The 15,062-nt window shown below is 42.7% G+C and overlaps 1 protein-coding gene and 1 long non-coding RNA gene across 3 annotated transcripts in view; both read right to left on the bottom strand.

Moving 5' to 3' along the window:
* The window catches only part of LOC311076070 (cell adhesion molecule CEACAM5-like), a 121,420-nt gene extending 111,818 nt beyond the window's left edge, over positions 1-9,602 (bottom strand). The window contains exons 1-5 of one of the 2 annotated variants that reach the window (XM_084103937.1): positions 9,509-9,602; positions 9,266-9,322; positions 8,540-8,884; positions 8,201-8,443; positions 2,196-2,450 (exon numbers count right to left, since the gene is read on the bottom strand). In XM_084103937.1, the coding sequence (XP_083960063.1) occupies positions 2,196-2,450; positions 8,201-8,443; positions 8,540-8,884; positions 9,266-9,320 (898 nt within the window). In that variant the 5' untranslated portion in view covers positions 9,321-9,322; positions 9,509-9,602. The remainder of the gene's footprint in view (positions 1-2,195; positions 2,451-8,200; positions 8,444-8,539; positions 8,885-9,265; positions 9,323-9,508) is intronic. The other variant, XM_084103938.1, reaches the window with a different exon arrangement.
* A 478-nt stretch (positions 9,603-10,080) lies between these two features.
* LOC311076722 lies at positions 10,081-13,833 on the bottom strand. Its single transcript, XR_014604696.1, has 3 exons — positions 13,792-13,833; positions 13,549-13,605; positions 10,081-10,731 (listed from the first exon to the last, which is right to left on the bottom strand). It is a non-coding gene; the product is annotated as an uncharacterized lncRNA (long non-coding RNA).
* Between the last annotated feature and the right edge of the window lie 1,229 nt (positions 13,834-15,062).

Here is a 15,062-nt window from a genome sequence, read left to right as displayed (position 1 = left end):
TTGATCTCTGCCTGTCCTTGGATTTTCCTTTTTGCCTGTGTCCCCTTTGACCCCTGCGACCCCTGCGGCCCTGTGACCCCTGCGACCCCTGTGATCCCTACGGCCCTGTGACCCTTGCGACCCCTGTGACCCCTGCGGCCCTGTGACCCCTGCGACCCTGTGTCCCCTGCGACCCTGTGACCCCTGCGGCCCTGTTATTGTTTGGACTGATTACCCAGTCTTTTTTGACCTCTTGTCTGTTTTCTGGATTATGTCTTTGGATTACCCTCTGTTCAAATAAACTGCATTTGGATCCTCAAGCTTCGTGTCTCAGAGCAGTACATGACAATATATGTGTTCTACATGTACAAAGAAGCTGTAATTGATTTATTAGTATCATTCTGTGGTTCTTTGGCCATCTCACCTCATACTCGTGTATTGCAGATCTACAGTTTATCCTTTTCTTCCGACTGTTAAAAAGAAATGGAAACAAGTCATTTAATTGTTTAGTGCAATATTCACATGTACTTTTGCATTAGTCTAAAAGCAAATTATATTACTCTTTGTTGATACATTTTTATTTACATTGCATATAGTATGATGGTGATCATGATAGTGAATATTGCATACATCACTGCGATCATTACCCAGACGAGCAAACCAACATTACTATGATCTGAAAGAGGCAGAATATCATAATTAAATCTACAAACTAAGAATGACACTAAGACATTCTGTGGTGGGTCTAAAGCAGAAATCACAGTCAATGTTTAGAGGATTTAATGTCACAGTTACTGAACCATCATGAACTCACACATGATGCTTGTGACGTTTATAATGTTTGTGTATAACGGGCATTTCCACCTGCACTAGTCGGAAAGTGAATTGCATTCACTCACTGCAATTGAGAATGATTTTAATCAAACTTACATTATAAACAGAATGATGATGATGACGATGACGATGAAGAATCCTAAACACGCCACAGTGATCCCCAACCCGACGGGCCAGCCATGACCATGATGCACTGAAAGATGAAGAATTTGAGTTCAGATTAACTCTCAAAGCTGCATAACTGTCTTGAACTCTTTATAAAATAAAACCTTCATCTGTGACAGTTACAGCGTCTGATCTCTGAGATGTTGATTATGAGCCTGACAGCAGAAGCGTCCACTCTGTATTAGGGCTGGGAATCTCTAGGCATCTCACGATTCGATTCGATCGCGATTCTGTGGACTGTGGTGACTACTTGGTACTTTTAAAACAAAGTATTTGTAATGATCCATAATGAATTTACTTCCAATATATTTTATTAATTAAACAAATGGAAGTGTTTTGGCAATAAATGTTGTGATAGAGTTGGGTGAAAGCTTCTAAGGTTGTCCTGGTTTTAACATCAGCGCTGTTTGATCTGACATGTGTGGGTAATAATAGAATTCTGTGCCTAGTTTGAATGCTTCCAATTAGATCTATCTGCGATATTATTAATTCTGCTGTGAATTCCAACACTTTCTCACTGGATCTCCCAGCGCTGTGTAATAACAGTGTCACGTGATTGCGATCGGCCCACGAGTAAACCTGTTCTGAGGTTGCGCTGCGCTAAACGGTCTGTGCGCCACAGCTCAAACGAATAGCGCAGTTTCGTTTCGTTTGCCGTTTGATGTTTCTCGTATGTAACAGAAGTTGCAGCTCTTATCAACTGGACAACGTGGTGGTCACACCTCTTGTCGCCCATTTGGTTGCAGTCTGGATCTCTACTTGCATAAAGTGTGACTCTTGTCCAGGTCCGTTTTCCCTTCATCTTCATAAAGCCAAAGTTAAGCTATTTTAAGGGTGCTGGTCGGATTTCTCGCTCGACCATCATATGTGTCTCTGTTATGCGCACACCACAGACTGTCCAGGCGCCTTTGCACTCTGTCAACATTACGTTATCAATTAACTTTTAGAAAATCAATTTTTTACATTTGTGATTCGATTCAGAATCGTCCATGTCCGCATCGCGATGCATCTAAGAATCGATTGTCCAATGATTGAAACTCTGTCCAGAGCAGAGGGTTTATTCTCCTTAAACCAGCTGCAGTTCAGAGTCAGCTGGGGATCTTATAACAATTATCAAATTGTTTTTTAAAATCTTATTACACATTTTTAAAATGACTAATATGGACTGAATTTATCAAAACAGAAAATTTGCATCTTATGTTTTATCATGAACTCACACATGACGTTTAAAGTCACAGCATCAGAGTATTTCTCTCCATGTTCATTGCTGGACTTGCACTTGTATTCTCCACTGTCATCAGAGCTGATCTTTGAGATGCTGTAGATTCTTCCAGATCCTACAAACGTTCCTTCTTTAATCCAGCTGATTTCTGCAGGAGGGTTTGAGTCACTGCTGCACTTCAGAGTCACTGAATCTCCCTCCACTATTACACCAGATGGACTGATGGAGATCACAGGATTCCCTGGAGGATCTACAGGAGAAATATTTGAAATTTCATTTTTCTTCAAACTTCAGACTAGTGTTGCTTTCGTCAACGAAAATTATGACTAAATATCGTCGTCAACGAACCTTTATCACGTGACGAAAACGAGACGAGATGCAACGTAAATGCTGGTCATGTGACGATAACTATTATTAAATGTATAATGCAATAATGTTGACGAATAAAAACGAGACTAAATGTGGTTTACAAAATAAAAATAATAAAATGTCTCTTCATTTTCGTTGACCAAAACGAGACAAGACAAAATGTTATGACGTTATTCCGTCTCGTTTAGTCGCATTATTATTATTTTGCAGTATTTCTGTTCCCGTGTCTCACTTCAGGGGCTGCATCAGGTCGCACTGCGCAGTGCGCATTACCACTCGTGCATTAAAGCCCCACTCGTGGCATTATTTAAGATGCAGCTGCGGTGAGTTAGCGTATACGACAAAAAACAAAGTTAAGTCTGACACCCGTTTCACACACTCCGTGTGCAGTGTGTATGCAGTGCAGGAGCAGCTCGCGCTTTAGTGCTTTCACATATGCTGCGTTTGCAGTGCGTAACTGATCCACGGCTGTACCACAAACACATACTCACTATTTTTATTTCAAATCCAGAAGTTATCAGCTACTTTAAAAAAAAAAGTAGCATTGTTTTGTCAGCATTGCAATTCTCTTTGTACACATATACACTCTTTAATAGACGTAATTCACTTTTAAGCACAATTTAAACAACGTATTATTAAATGCACTACTTCTATATAGATTTATAAGCAAGTGGTAAAATATTTAGCCATGTAGTTATATTAAAATCCCCGTGAACCGTAAGTTGCAAACGACTTTTCTCCAGTGTTGTGACGTATTTCCCAGTGAAACAGAATATTGAACAGAGGGCAGGGTTTTACTCTAGCGCTCCTCCTCTCCATCTCTCGCTCATTACAGACTAACGGTTTGAGGGGAGTGGTTAAGCGTTTCCCAAACCAAGCCATCAAACCTACATCATCAGAGAAGGAACGCCATTCCAGACCGGAAGTAACTTTTCAGACTTTGATTAAAGATTACGACGGCAAACAATTTTTTTCTGTGTATTAATTTGCATGGATAAATTTCTCACCACAAGACTAGTAATATGCTCCACGAATGAGACGAGTGTTACTGTCAGGGTTCACATGAGGAAGCAGACAAGATGGTAAGTTTAACTCTTTTATTGCAGAATGAACGGAGATGCAACACAGATAATCAGAGAAAGCTTAGCTGGTTGGTAAAGTCTCTCTTTCTTTCCTTCTTGTAGGTGACAAAGGATGGAAGATTGAAGAAGATGGCAGGCTGGCAGATGGATGGTGATGCATCTTGGGGAAGAATCCAGGTAAGTGATCAGGGAGTCTGTGAGTCATGAAATGACGGGTATAGACGAGACCAGACAAGGAGTGAAGGGAGAGTGCTGAATATAAAGGGTGAGACTGATGAGGGGGTGCAGGTGATGCAGTAGATTAGTGATTGCGTGAGTGAGTGCAGGTGTGCGCCACGGAGGATTCTGGGGAATGAAGTGCACACACAGATGAAGGCAGAAGAACGTGACCGTGACATAACTCCCCCCTCCCGCAAGGTGCGTCCCGCGCCGTAAACGGCAGAGTACGGGAGGGGGGGTGGGCATCCTGGAGTCCGAGACTGGAGGATGAACAGGAAGACGGACTCCAGGATGGCTCAGGTGACCTAGGTGGAGCTGGCTGAGGAGGTGGCCACGGCGGAGAGGACCCTTCGGGCGGCCATGGCGGAGAGGACCCTTCGGGCGGCCATGGCGGTGAGGACCCGTCGGGCGGCCATGGCGGAGAGGACCCTTCGGGCGGCCATGGCGGTGAGGACCCTTCGGGCGGCCATGGCGGTGAGGACCCTTCGGGCGGCCATGGCGGTGAGGACCCTTCGGGCGGCCATGGCGGGGACGACTGATAGCCCCCCCCCCAAAATTCCTTTGGGGAAATATCAGGCTTTAACACTGGACTGGAAGAGGCAGGGGGCGAAAGCGGCTCTGGGCTGGACAGGACCAGTGATGAAGGCGGCTCTGGACTGGACAGGACCAGCGGCGAAGAGGACTCTGAGCTGGACAAGACCAGCGGCGAAGAGGGCTTTGAGCTGTGCGGGACCATTGGCGAAGAGGGCTCAGAGCTGGACTGGACCAGCGGCGAAGAGGGCTTTGAGCTGTGCGGGACCATCGGCGAAGAGGGCTCGGAGCTGGACTGGACCAGCGGCGAGGAGGGCTCTGAGCTGGGCGGAACCAGCGGCGAAGAGGGCTCTGAGCTGGGCGGAACCAGCGGCGAAGAGGGCTCTGAGCTGGGCGGAACCAGCGGCGAAGAGGGCTCTGAGCTGGGCAGCGACGAGGGCTCTGTGCTGGGCAGCGACGAGGTCTCTGTGCTGGGCAGCGACGAGGGTTCTGTGCTGGGCAGCGACGAGGGCTCTGCGCTGGGCAGCGACGAGGGCTCTGTGCTGGGCAGAACCAGCTGTGAAGAGGGCGTTGAGCTGGACAGGACCAGCTGTGAAGAGGGCGTTGAGCTGAACGGGACCAACGGTGAAGGCTCTGTGCTGGACGGGATCAGCGGTGAAGAGGGCTCTGTGCTGGACGGAACCAGAGGTGAAGGGGGCTCAGTGCTGGACGGGACCAGCGGTGAAGAAGGCTCTGTGCTGGACGGGACCAGCGGTGAAGAAGGCTCTGTGCTGGACGGGACCAGCGGTGAAGAGGGCTCTGTGCTGGACGGGACCAGCGGTGAAGAGGGCTCTGTACTGGACGGAACCAGCGGTGAAGGGGGCTCAGTGCTGGACGGGACCAGCGGTGAAGAAGGCTCTGTGCTGGACGGGACCAGAGGTGAAGAAGACTCTGTGCTGGACGGAACCAGCGGTGAAGAGGGCTCTGTACTGGACGGAACCAGCGGTGAAGGGGGCTCAGTGCTGGACGGGACCAGCGGTGAAGAAGGCTCTGTGCTGGACGGGACCAGAGGTGAAGAAGACTCTGTGCTGGACGGAACCAGCGGTGAAGAGGGCTCTGTGCTGGACGGGACCAGTGGTGAAGAGGGCTCTGTGCTGGACGGGACCAGCGGTGAAGAGGAGTCTGTGCTGGATGGGACCAGCGGTGAAGAGGGCTCTGTACTGGACGGAACCAGCGGTGAAGGGGGCTCAGTGCTGGACGGGACCAGCGGTGAAGAAGGCTCTGTGCAGGATGGGACCAGCGGTGAAGAAGGCTCTGTGCTGGACGGGACCAGCGGTGAAGAGGGCTCTGTGCTGGACGGGACCAGCGGTGAAGAGGAGTCTGTGCTGGACGGGACCAGCGGCGAAGAGGGCTCTGTGCTGGACGGGACCAGCGGTGAAGAGGAGTCTGTGCTGGACGGGACCAGCGGCGAAGAAGGCTCTGTGCTGGACGGGACCAGCGGCGAAGAAGGCTCTGTGCTGAACGGGACCAGCGGTGAAGAGGGCTCTTTGCTGGACGGGACCAGCGGTGAAGAGGGCTCTGTGCTGGACGGAACCAGCGGTGAAGAGGGCTCTGTGCTGGACGGGACCAGCGGTGAAGAGGGCTCTGTACTGGACGGAACCAGCGGTGAAGGGGGCTCAGTGCTGGACGGAACCAGCGGTGAAGAGGGCTCTGTGCTGGACGGGACCAGCGGTGAAGAGGAGTCTGTGCTGGACAGGACCAGCGGTGAAGAGGAGTCTGTGCTGGACGGGACTAGCGGTGAAGAGGGCTCTGTACTGGATGGAACCAGCGGTGAAGGGGGCTCAGTGCTGGACGGGACCAGCGGTGAAGAAGGCTCTGTGCTGGATGGGACCAGCGGTGAAGAAGGCTCTGTGCTGGACGGGACCAGCTGTGAAGAAGGCTCTGTGCTGGACGGGACCAGTGGTGAAGAAGGCTCTGTGCTGGACGGGACCAGCGGTGAAGAGGGCTTAGTGCTGGATGGGACCAGCGATGAAGAGGGCTTTGAAAACTTTGGCTCTGGCTCGGGGAGAACGACACTCACAGACTCGAGCGGGCAGGCGACTGGCTCTGGCTCTGGCGGGCAGGCGACTGGCTCTGGCTCTGGCTCTGGCGGGCAGGCGACTGGCTCTGGCTCTGGCTCTGGCTCTGGCTCTGGCTCTGGCGGGCTGGCAGGATGCCTGGCCGGCTGTCCTGAGCCAGCGCCGCGATCAGGTTCCAACACATCCTGGGCACTGAAGCTGGATATTACTATGTGTGTGGTCTGGTCTTCTGTCAGGGTTCACAGAGGAAGCAGACAAGATGGTAAGTTTAACTCTTTAATTGCAGAATGAACGGAGATGCAGATAAATGGTGAGTATCAGCAACACAGATAATCAGAGAAAGCTTAGCTGGTTGGTAAAGTCTCTCTTTCTTTCCTTCTTGTAGGTGATGAAGGATGGAAGATTGAAGAAGATGGCAGGCTGGCAGATGGATGGTGATGCGTCGTAGGTAAGAATCCAGGTAAGTGATCAGGGAGTCTGTGAGTCATGAAATGACGGGTATAGACGAGACCAGACAAGGAGTGAAGGGAGAGTGCTGAATATAAAGGGTGAGACTGATGAGGGGGTGCAGGTGATGCAGTAGATTAGTGATTGCGTGAGTGAGTGCAGGTGTGCGCCACGGAGGATTCTGGGGAATGAAGTGCACACACAGATGAAGGCAGAAGAACGTGATCGTGACAGTTACTTTTCTGTTCGCTATTTTTGCTATTTTTCCATAGGCTACACTATATTGACTGGGTTAAATAGAATTGCATTACTAAATAGAGACTAAAATACAATTTTCATTGACTAAAACTAGACTAAATGTCATCAGTTTTCATTGACTAAAACTAGACGAAAATAGTCATGGATAATTCTGACTAAAATAAGACTAAAACGCTCAGACTTTTAGTTGACTGAAACTTGGCTAGACTAAAAAGAGTATGAACGTGACTAAAACTAATAAAAACTAAAATGACAGCTTGACACAAAGAATAGACTAAAACTCAAATTAAAACAGGCCGCCAAAAACAACACTTCAGACCACAGACTTCATACCATCTCAGAATAGCTCAGAAGATAAGGACAGATTGTCCTCTTGTAATCTGCAATTGGTGAGTAGCTACTTTTGTGGCTCAAGCCCCTGATTATTGTCAAATGCTCCTGATATTTGTGAAGATTCACTCGTATTATAAATGTCAAATAATACAGATTTTAATATAAATTCTTGCACTTAATATAAATTTTTCACCCTAGTGAAGTGGTGATGAAAAATAGGTTGTTAACAAAAAAAAAAAAAAGGCAACATAATGCATTACACACACATCTTGATGCCTCGTCTGTTTTTTCAGTTTTTTCATCTTGACACGCTGCGCTCTTTTCCATTTTGTTCACAGTTTTAAAAGCAGAAACTCCTTCATTTAGCTCACTGCAGTTTTAAAGCCCTCATTATCTGTTCCATAGACATAATAAATACATAGATGCATATGTCTATGGGATTGTCAGTCTGCAGGTTTCAATAAACCGTTATTGATTCAAAGCACTGATGAGGAAATAACAAAGATGTTCAGAGAGATTGATAACATCTGCCTAATAACTAATTTACAATGTAACATTTTAAATGTATAGCTTTATGGTTTAATGGAAAATACATAAAATGCAATAAATGCAGGGTGTTGAAGTTATTGATGCATTTAAAATGTTCTTAGCAACCCCTCTGAACTGTACAATTTTATTATACACTAAATAAAATAGACACTCACACGTGACATTGAGCTGAACAGCAGGAGAGATGAGAGTGTGTCCGTTTACAGCACAGCTGTATCTGCCTGAATCCTCTCTTCTCACTGGGTTGAGGAGGAGTGTGTTACTGAGGTTAGTTAATATCATCTGTGAGTTTCTGTACCAGATGAATGTGTCTCTGTCAGTCGGAGCGCAGCTGCTTTTACATCTCAGATTGACTGGATCTCCCTCTGTCACTCTCTCAGGAGACTCCACCTGAAGATCTGAACACAACACACACATTATATCTAGTGCTGCTGTCATACACTGATTATTATTCAACATAATGCAGAAGAAGAGATGAAACTCATCAGAGTCACCTGTGACAGTAAGAGTCACTCCTGGATCACCAGTCCATCTTCCAAAAGGTCTATCAGTGATGAATCTGAAATAGTACATGTGTGAATCCTTCAGTGTCACATGACTCAGTCTGACGTTGCAGTTCTTCTGTTTATCTCCCAGATACTGAAGCCTCTGACGGTATTCAGGGTCCTCAGACAGATCTTCATTATCTATTACCGGTGTTTCGGTCCAGAACACTTTCTTGATCTTATGTTCATCAGGGTATGTATAAGTGCATCTCATAATCACTGGTGAGTCCTTTAGTGCACAGATGTGTGAAGGAATGTAACTCACACCCCAATCATTATCAACACTGAAAACTCCTGAAACACACATTAAAGGGATAGTTCACACAAAAACGATAGTTTCATATTTACTGACCCCTCGTGTTCATCACATTATTTATTTTTTACACATTAAACACATTAAAAACATGAATATAATCATAATTGATGCACATATTTAATATTGTACATTAATTAATTCTAATCAGAAGAATTTAAACATTTATCTAAAGTTATTATTCTTTTTAATTTTAGCTCTGACTGCCTTTATTTTTTTACTTTATTTGTATGATTTTTTTTTTCCACAGAAATGTGTTTGTGAAAGGGGTTTTAACAGGGGGTCCGCACTCATGATTTGAAAGAAAGACTTTGAAAAGTGACTAAAGAACAATAAAATCTTCTCCAGCATGAGCGACTCACCGTGAATCATGAGCAGAAACACCAGAGGAAGAGGAGGAGCCTTCATCAGTGACATCACTACAAGAACAACAACACAGGATCACACACACAGTGAACATTATAAAAACAATCTTTAGCTTTAAAAACATTTCCATAAACAATTTTTCATTGAGAATATTTCCTTTTGATTAGGTGAGTGGTTTCTACAACAGTAAATAGACTATAGACTGACTATATTCACTCAGTAACCAGCGTAACTCTTACCGTGTTCTGGCGAGTCTCTCAGGCGTTACACTGATCAAATTCTCATGGTTAACAGTGTTTATTTCCAAATGTTGCACAAACAGTAAATGTTTCTTCCTCTTTCTTCACTCGTGCCCACGCAAGCAATTTTTCTTCATGATTGTGGTTTTTGGTTATACAGTTTTCAACAACAAAAAGTAGAATAAGGCACTTATCTCATCACTGTCCAAAAGTGGTTATTTGATGTTAATAGATTATATTCGTTAACATTCTCTCTTGCCACATATCGGACTTTCTGAATTTTGTTTTTTAAAATACATTATGGGGATTTTTTTTTTTTTTAAGACACAGACATCAAGAATCAGCATATGACTATTATTATTTTTCTTATTAACAGTTCAGACATTTAAATAAATGACAGAATGCTAGCTATGTTTTGTGGGTACTTAGTATAAATATTAATTGGTTGTCTAGCCTTGACTAAAGAACAGTGTAATCACAAATCTTAATGTAATCAATCAAACGCCTTAATTCATATAATAATATTTTATTTTAAAGAAATAACATTTTTAGGTATGTTTTGTGACTAAGTTATTTGTTATTAAGCAATAGGGCATAATTATTATTTTTTATTACAAGCATGTCATTTGTGTACTAATGCATATGATTTATGTCATAATTAATTCTTAAAACAGAACATCATACAATAACATTTAATGTAATAAAATTAGTGAACCAAAACTTATATAAAAATGTAATTAAATTACACAATACAATACATAATGAATTCAACTGAATTATGAGATGTAATATATTACATTTTTATTAACAAGCAAAATGCACATAGTTTTAGGACATTTATAGAGCTTTTTAAAATACACAACAATATAAAGCAGCTTTAAACAGACATACTCTAATATGTCTTTACTCTCCTAAATGCTTTTGTGATATTCCTCTGGCTATTCATTGTGAAGATTAAAAAACAATTAATGTTGAGTTAGCTGTGTTAAAATGAACTGTAAGGTTAAAGTTTTTTGAGAGCTAATGAGACACAAATACAAGCAGTGTCTTTTGCTGTATGTAAAGTCAAATCTTTAGTTTGAAGTAAATTCATGTTGTATGTGCAGTCAATTCTTTGTGGAACCAAGATGATGCAGTCAGTCAATTTCCCCTTTGCATGGTGTGGTCGTGACCTGGTAGGCGAGGAGGCTGGACTTGGTGTCATGGACTGGCTTGAGGGAACTCTGCAAAAACACACAAACATGCTGCAACACGTCACGTGCAACTGTACACTTGCAAAGTCTTTAGTGCTATGGAACATCACTCACTGTTTTTACTTTGATGGGCAAACTAGAAGGCGCAACGCAGCAGACGTTGGTAGCTCGTTGAACCTGGGATGTTGTGGCATTAAAAGGCTATTTTAATGACACACACTCCACAATATACAGTGAGGAAAATAAGTATTTGAACACCCTGCTATTTTGCAAGTTCTCCCACTTGGAAATCATGGAGGGGTCTGAAATTGTCATCGTAGGTGCATGTCCACAGTGAGAGACATAATCTAAAAAAAAAAATCCAGAAATCACAATATATGATTTTTTAACTATTTATTTGTATGATACAGCTGCAAATAAGTATTTGAACACCTGTCTATCAGCTGGAATTCTGACCCTCAAAGACCTGTAAGTCTGCCTTTAAAATGTCCACCTCCACTCCATTTATTATCCTAAATTAGATGCACCTGTTTGAGGTCGTTAGCTGCATAAAGACACCTGTCCACCCCATACAATCAGTAAGAATCCAACTACTAACATGGCCAAGACCAAAGAGCTGTCCAAAGACAAAATTGTACACCACCACAAGGCTGGAAAGGGCTACGGGGAAATTGCCAAGCAGCTTGGTGAAAAAAGGTCCACTGTTGGAGCAATCATTAGAAAATGGAAGAAGCTAAACATGACTGTCAATCTCCCTCGGACTGGGGCTCCATGCAAGATCTCACCTCGTGGGGTCTCAATGATCCTAAGAAAGGTGAGAAATCAGCCCAGAACTACACGGGAGGAGCTGGTCAATGACCTGAAAAGAGCTGGGACCACCGTTTCCAAGGTTACTGTTGGTAATACACTAAGACGTCATGGTTTGAAATCATGCATGGCACGAAAGGTTCCCCTGCTTAAACCAGCACATGTCAAGGCCCGTCTTAAGTTTGCCAATGACCATTTGGATGATCCAGAGGAGTCATGGGAGAAAGTCATGTGGTCAGATGAGACCAAAATAGAACTTTTTGGTCATAATTCCACTAAACGTGTTTGGAGGAAGAAGAATGATGAGTACCATCCCAAGAACACCATCCCTACTGTGAAGCATGGGGGTGGTAGCATCATGCTTTGGGGGTGTTTTTCTGCACATGGGACAGGGCGACTGCACTGTATTAAGGAGAGGATGACCGGGGCCATGTATTGCGAGATTTTGGGGAACAACCTCATTCCCTCAGTTAGAGCATTGAAGATGGGTCGAGGCTGGGTCTTCCAACATGACAATGACCCGAAGCACACAGCCAGGATAACCAAGGAGTGGCTCTGTAAGAAGCATATCAAGGTTCTGGCGTGGCCTAGCCAGTCTCCAGACCTAAACCCAATAGAGAATCTTTGGAGGGAGCTCAAACTCCGCAAACAAAGGCTACTGTACCAAATATTAACATTGATTTTCTCAGGTGTTCAAATACTTATTTGCAGCTGGTCCCAGCTCTTTTCAGGTCATTGACCAGCTCCTCCCGTGTAGTTCTGGGCTGATTTCTCACCTTTCTTAGGATCATTGAGACCCCACGAGGTGAGATCTTGCATGGAGCCCCAGTCCGAGGGAGATTGACAGTCATGTTTAGCTTCTTCCATTTTCTAATGATTGCTCCAACAGTGGACCTTTTTTCACCAAGCTGCTTGGCAATTTCCCCGTAGCCCTTTCCAGCCTTGTGGAGGTGTACAATTTTGTCTTTGGACAGCTCTTTGGTCTTGGCCATGTTAGTAGTTGGATTCTTACTGATTGTATGGGGTGGACAGGTGTCTTTATGCAGCTAACGACCTCAAACAGGTGCATCTAATTTAGGATAATAAATGGAGTGGAGGTGGACATTTTAAAGGCAGACTAACAGGTCTTTGAGGGTCAGAATTCTAGCTGATAGACAGGTGTTTAAATACTTATTTGCAGCTGTATTATACAAATAAATAGTTCAAAAATATATATTGTGATTTCTGGATTTTTTTTTTTAGATTATGTCTCTCACAGTGGACATGCACCTACGATGACAATTTCAGACCCCTCCATGATTTCCAAGTGGGAGAACTTGCAAAATAGCAGGGTGTTCAAATACTTATTTTCCTCACTGTACCTACAAAATGAAGTGGTTTCCCTTTTCAGGGCTCTGTCCACCAACAATACTTGGAATAAGGACTGTGTCATTCTCATCAAGGTCCTTTAAAATATTTATAAGTAAATAAGTAAATGTGTCCCCTGGCCCTGAAATTTATTTAATAGATTTTCATTTACCTTCAGACAAGAAATGTCTTAGATTTATTACTAATTGTAAAGCTCGCAGCCACCACTGTGAGCTGTACTCTCGTGTAGGGTGGTCTGCTTTGGCCACACGGAGGCTTTGTCATTGGTACACATTTATATATAAGGCTATTCTTGGTGTGCTTCCATCCTATTTATGTTCACTTCTTATGAAAAAAAGTGCTGGTCATTACTCTCTCCGTTCTCAGGCTGTTGTCTTGCTTTCTGTCCCACATGTCAGTACTGAGCTGGGTAAAAAGGCCTTTGTTTATTCTGCTCCCTTTACATGGAATTTGCTGCAGAACAACTTAAAACTTAGTAAATTGATTCCTTTGAGTGTTTTTAAGTTAAGAATGCGATGTTTTGAGTTGGACTCCCTCACATGTCAATGTTTTTAATTGAGATTTCATTGTAAGTACATAATTGGCTTTCAAACTGTTTCTATTAATTTATTTGTCTTTATTTTCATGTTTTTGTGTGTCTTTGTACGTATGTAATGATGTGATGTAATTCACCGTGAATCATGAGCAGAAACACCAGAGGAAGAGGAGGAGCCATCATCAGTGACATCACTACAAGAACAACAACACAGGATCACACACACAGTGAACATTATAAAAACAATCTTTAGCTTTAAAAACATTTCCATAAACAATTTTTCATTGAGAATATTTCCTTTTGATTAGGTGAGTGGTTTCTACAACAGTAAATAGACTATAGACTGACTATATTCACTCAGTAACCAGCGTAACTCTTACCGTGTTCTGGCGAGTCTCTCAGGCGTTACACTGATCAAATTCTCATGGTTAACAGTGTTTATTTCCAAATGTTGCACAAACAGTAAATGTTTCTTCCTCTTTCTTCACTCGTGCCCACGCAAGCAATTTTTCTTCATGATTGTGGTTTTTGGTTATACAGTTTTCAACAACAAAAAGTAGAATAAGGCACTTATCTTATCACTGTCCAAAAGTGGTTATTTGATGTTAATAGATTATATTCGTTAACATTCTCTCTTGCCACATATCGGACTTTCTGAATTTTGTTTTTTAAAATACATTATGGGGATTTTTTTTTTTTTTAAGACACAGACATCAAGAATCAGCATATGACTATTATTATTTTTCTTATTAACAGTTCAGACATTTAAATAAATGACAGAATGCTAGCTATGTTTTGTGGGTACTTAGTATAAATATTAATTGGTTGTCTAGCCTTGACTAAAGAACAGTGTAATCACAAATCTTAATGTAATCAATCAAACGCCTTAATTCATATAATAATATTTTATTTTAAAGAAATAACATTTTTAGGTATGTTTTGTGACTAAGTTATTTGTTATTAAGCAATAGGGCATAATTATTATTTTTTATTACAAGCATGTCATTTGTGTACTAATGCATATGATTTATGTCATAATTAATTCTTAAAACAGAACATCATACAATAACATTTAATGTAATAAAATTAGTGAACCAAAACTTATATAAAAATGTAATTAAATTACACAATACAATACATAATGAATTCAACTGAATTATGAGATGTAATATATTACATTTTTATTAACAAGCAAAATGCACATAGTTTTAGGACATTTATAGAGCTTTTTAAAATACACAACAATATAAAGCAGCTTTAAACAGACATACTCTAATATGTCTTTACTCTCCTAAATGCTTTTGTGATATTCCTCTGGCTATTCATTGTGAAGATTAAAAAACAATTAATGTTGAGTTAGCTGTGTTAAAATGAACTGTAAGGTTAAAGTTTTTTGAGAGCTAATGAGACACAAATACAAGCAGTGTCTTTTGCTGTATGTAAAGTCAAATCTTTAGTTTGAAGTAAATTCATGTTGTATGTGCAGTCAATTCTTTGTGGAACCAAGATGATGCAGTCAGTCAATTTCCCCTTTGCATGGTGTGGTCGTGACCTGGTAGGCGAGGAGGCTGGACTTGGTGTCATGGACTGGCTTGAGGGAACTCTGCAAAAACACACAAACATGTTGCAACACGTCACGTGCAACTGTACA

Source organism: Abramis brama, assembly GCF_963993115.1.
Source record: "Abramis brama genome assembly, chromosome: 25".
NCBI lineage: Eukaryota > Metazoa > Chordata > Actinopteri > Cypriniformes > Leuciscidae > Abramis > Abramis brama.
Note: the sequence above shows the minus strand (reverse complement) of the source record. Positions and strands in the feature narration are given on the sequence as shown.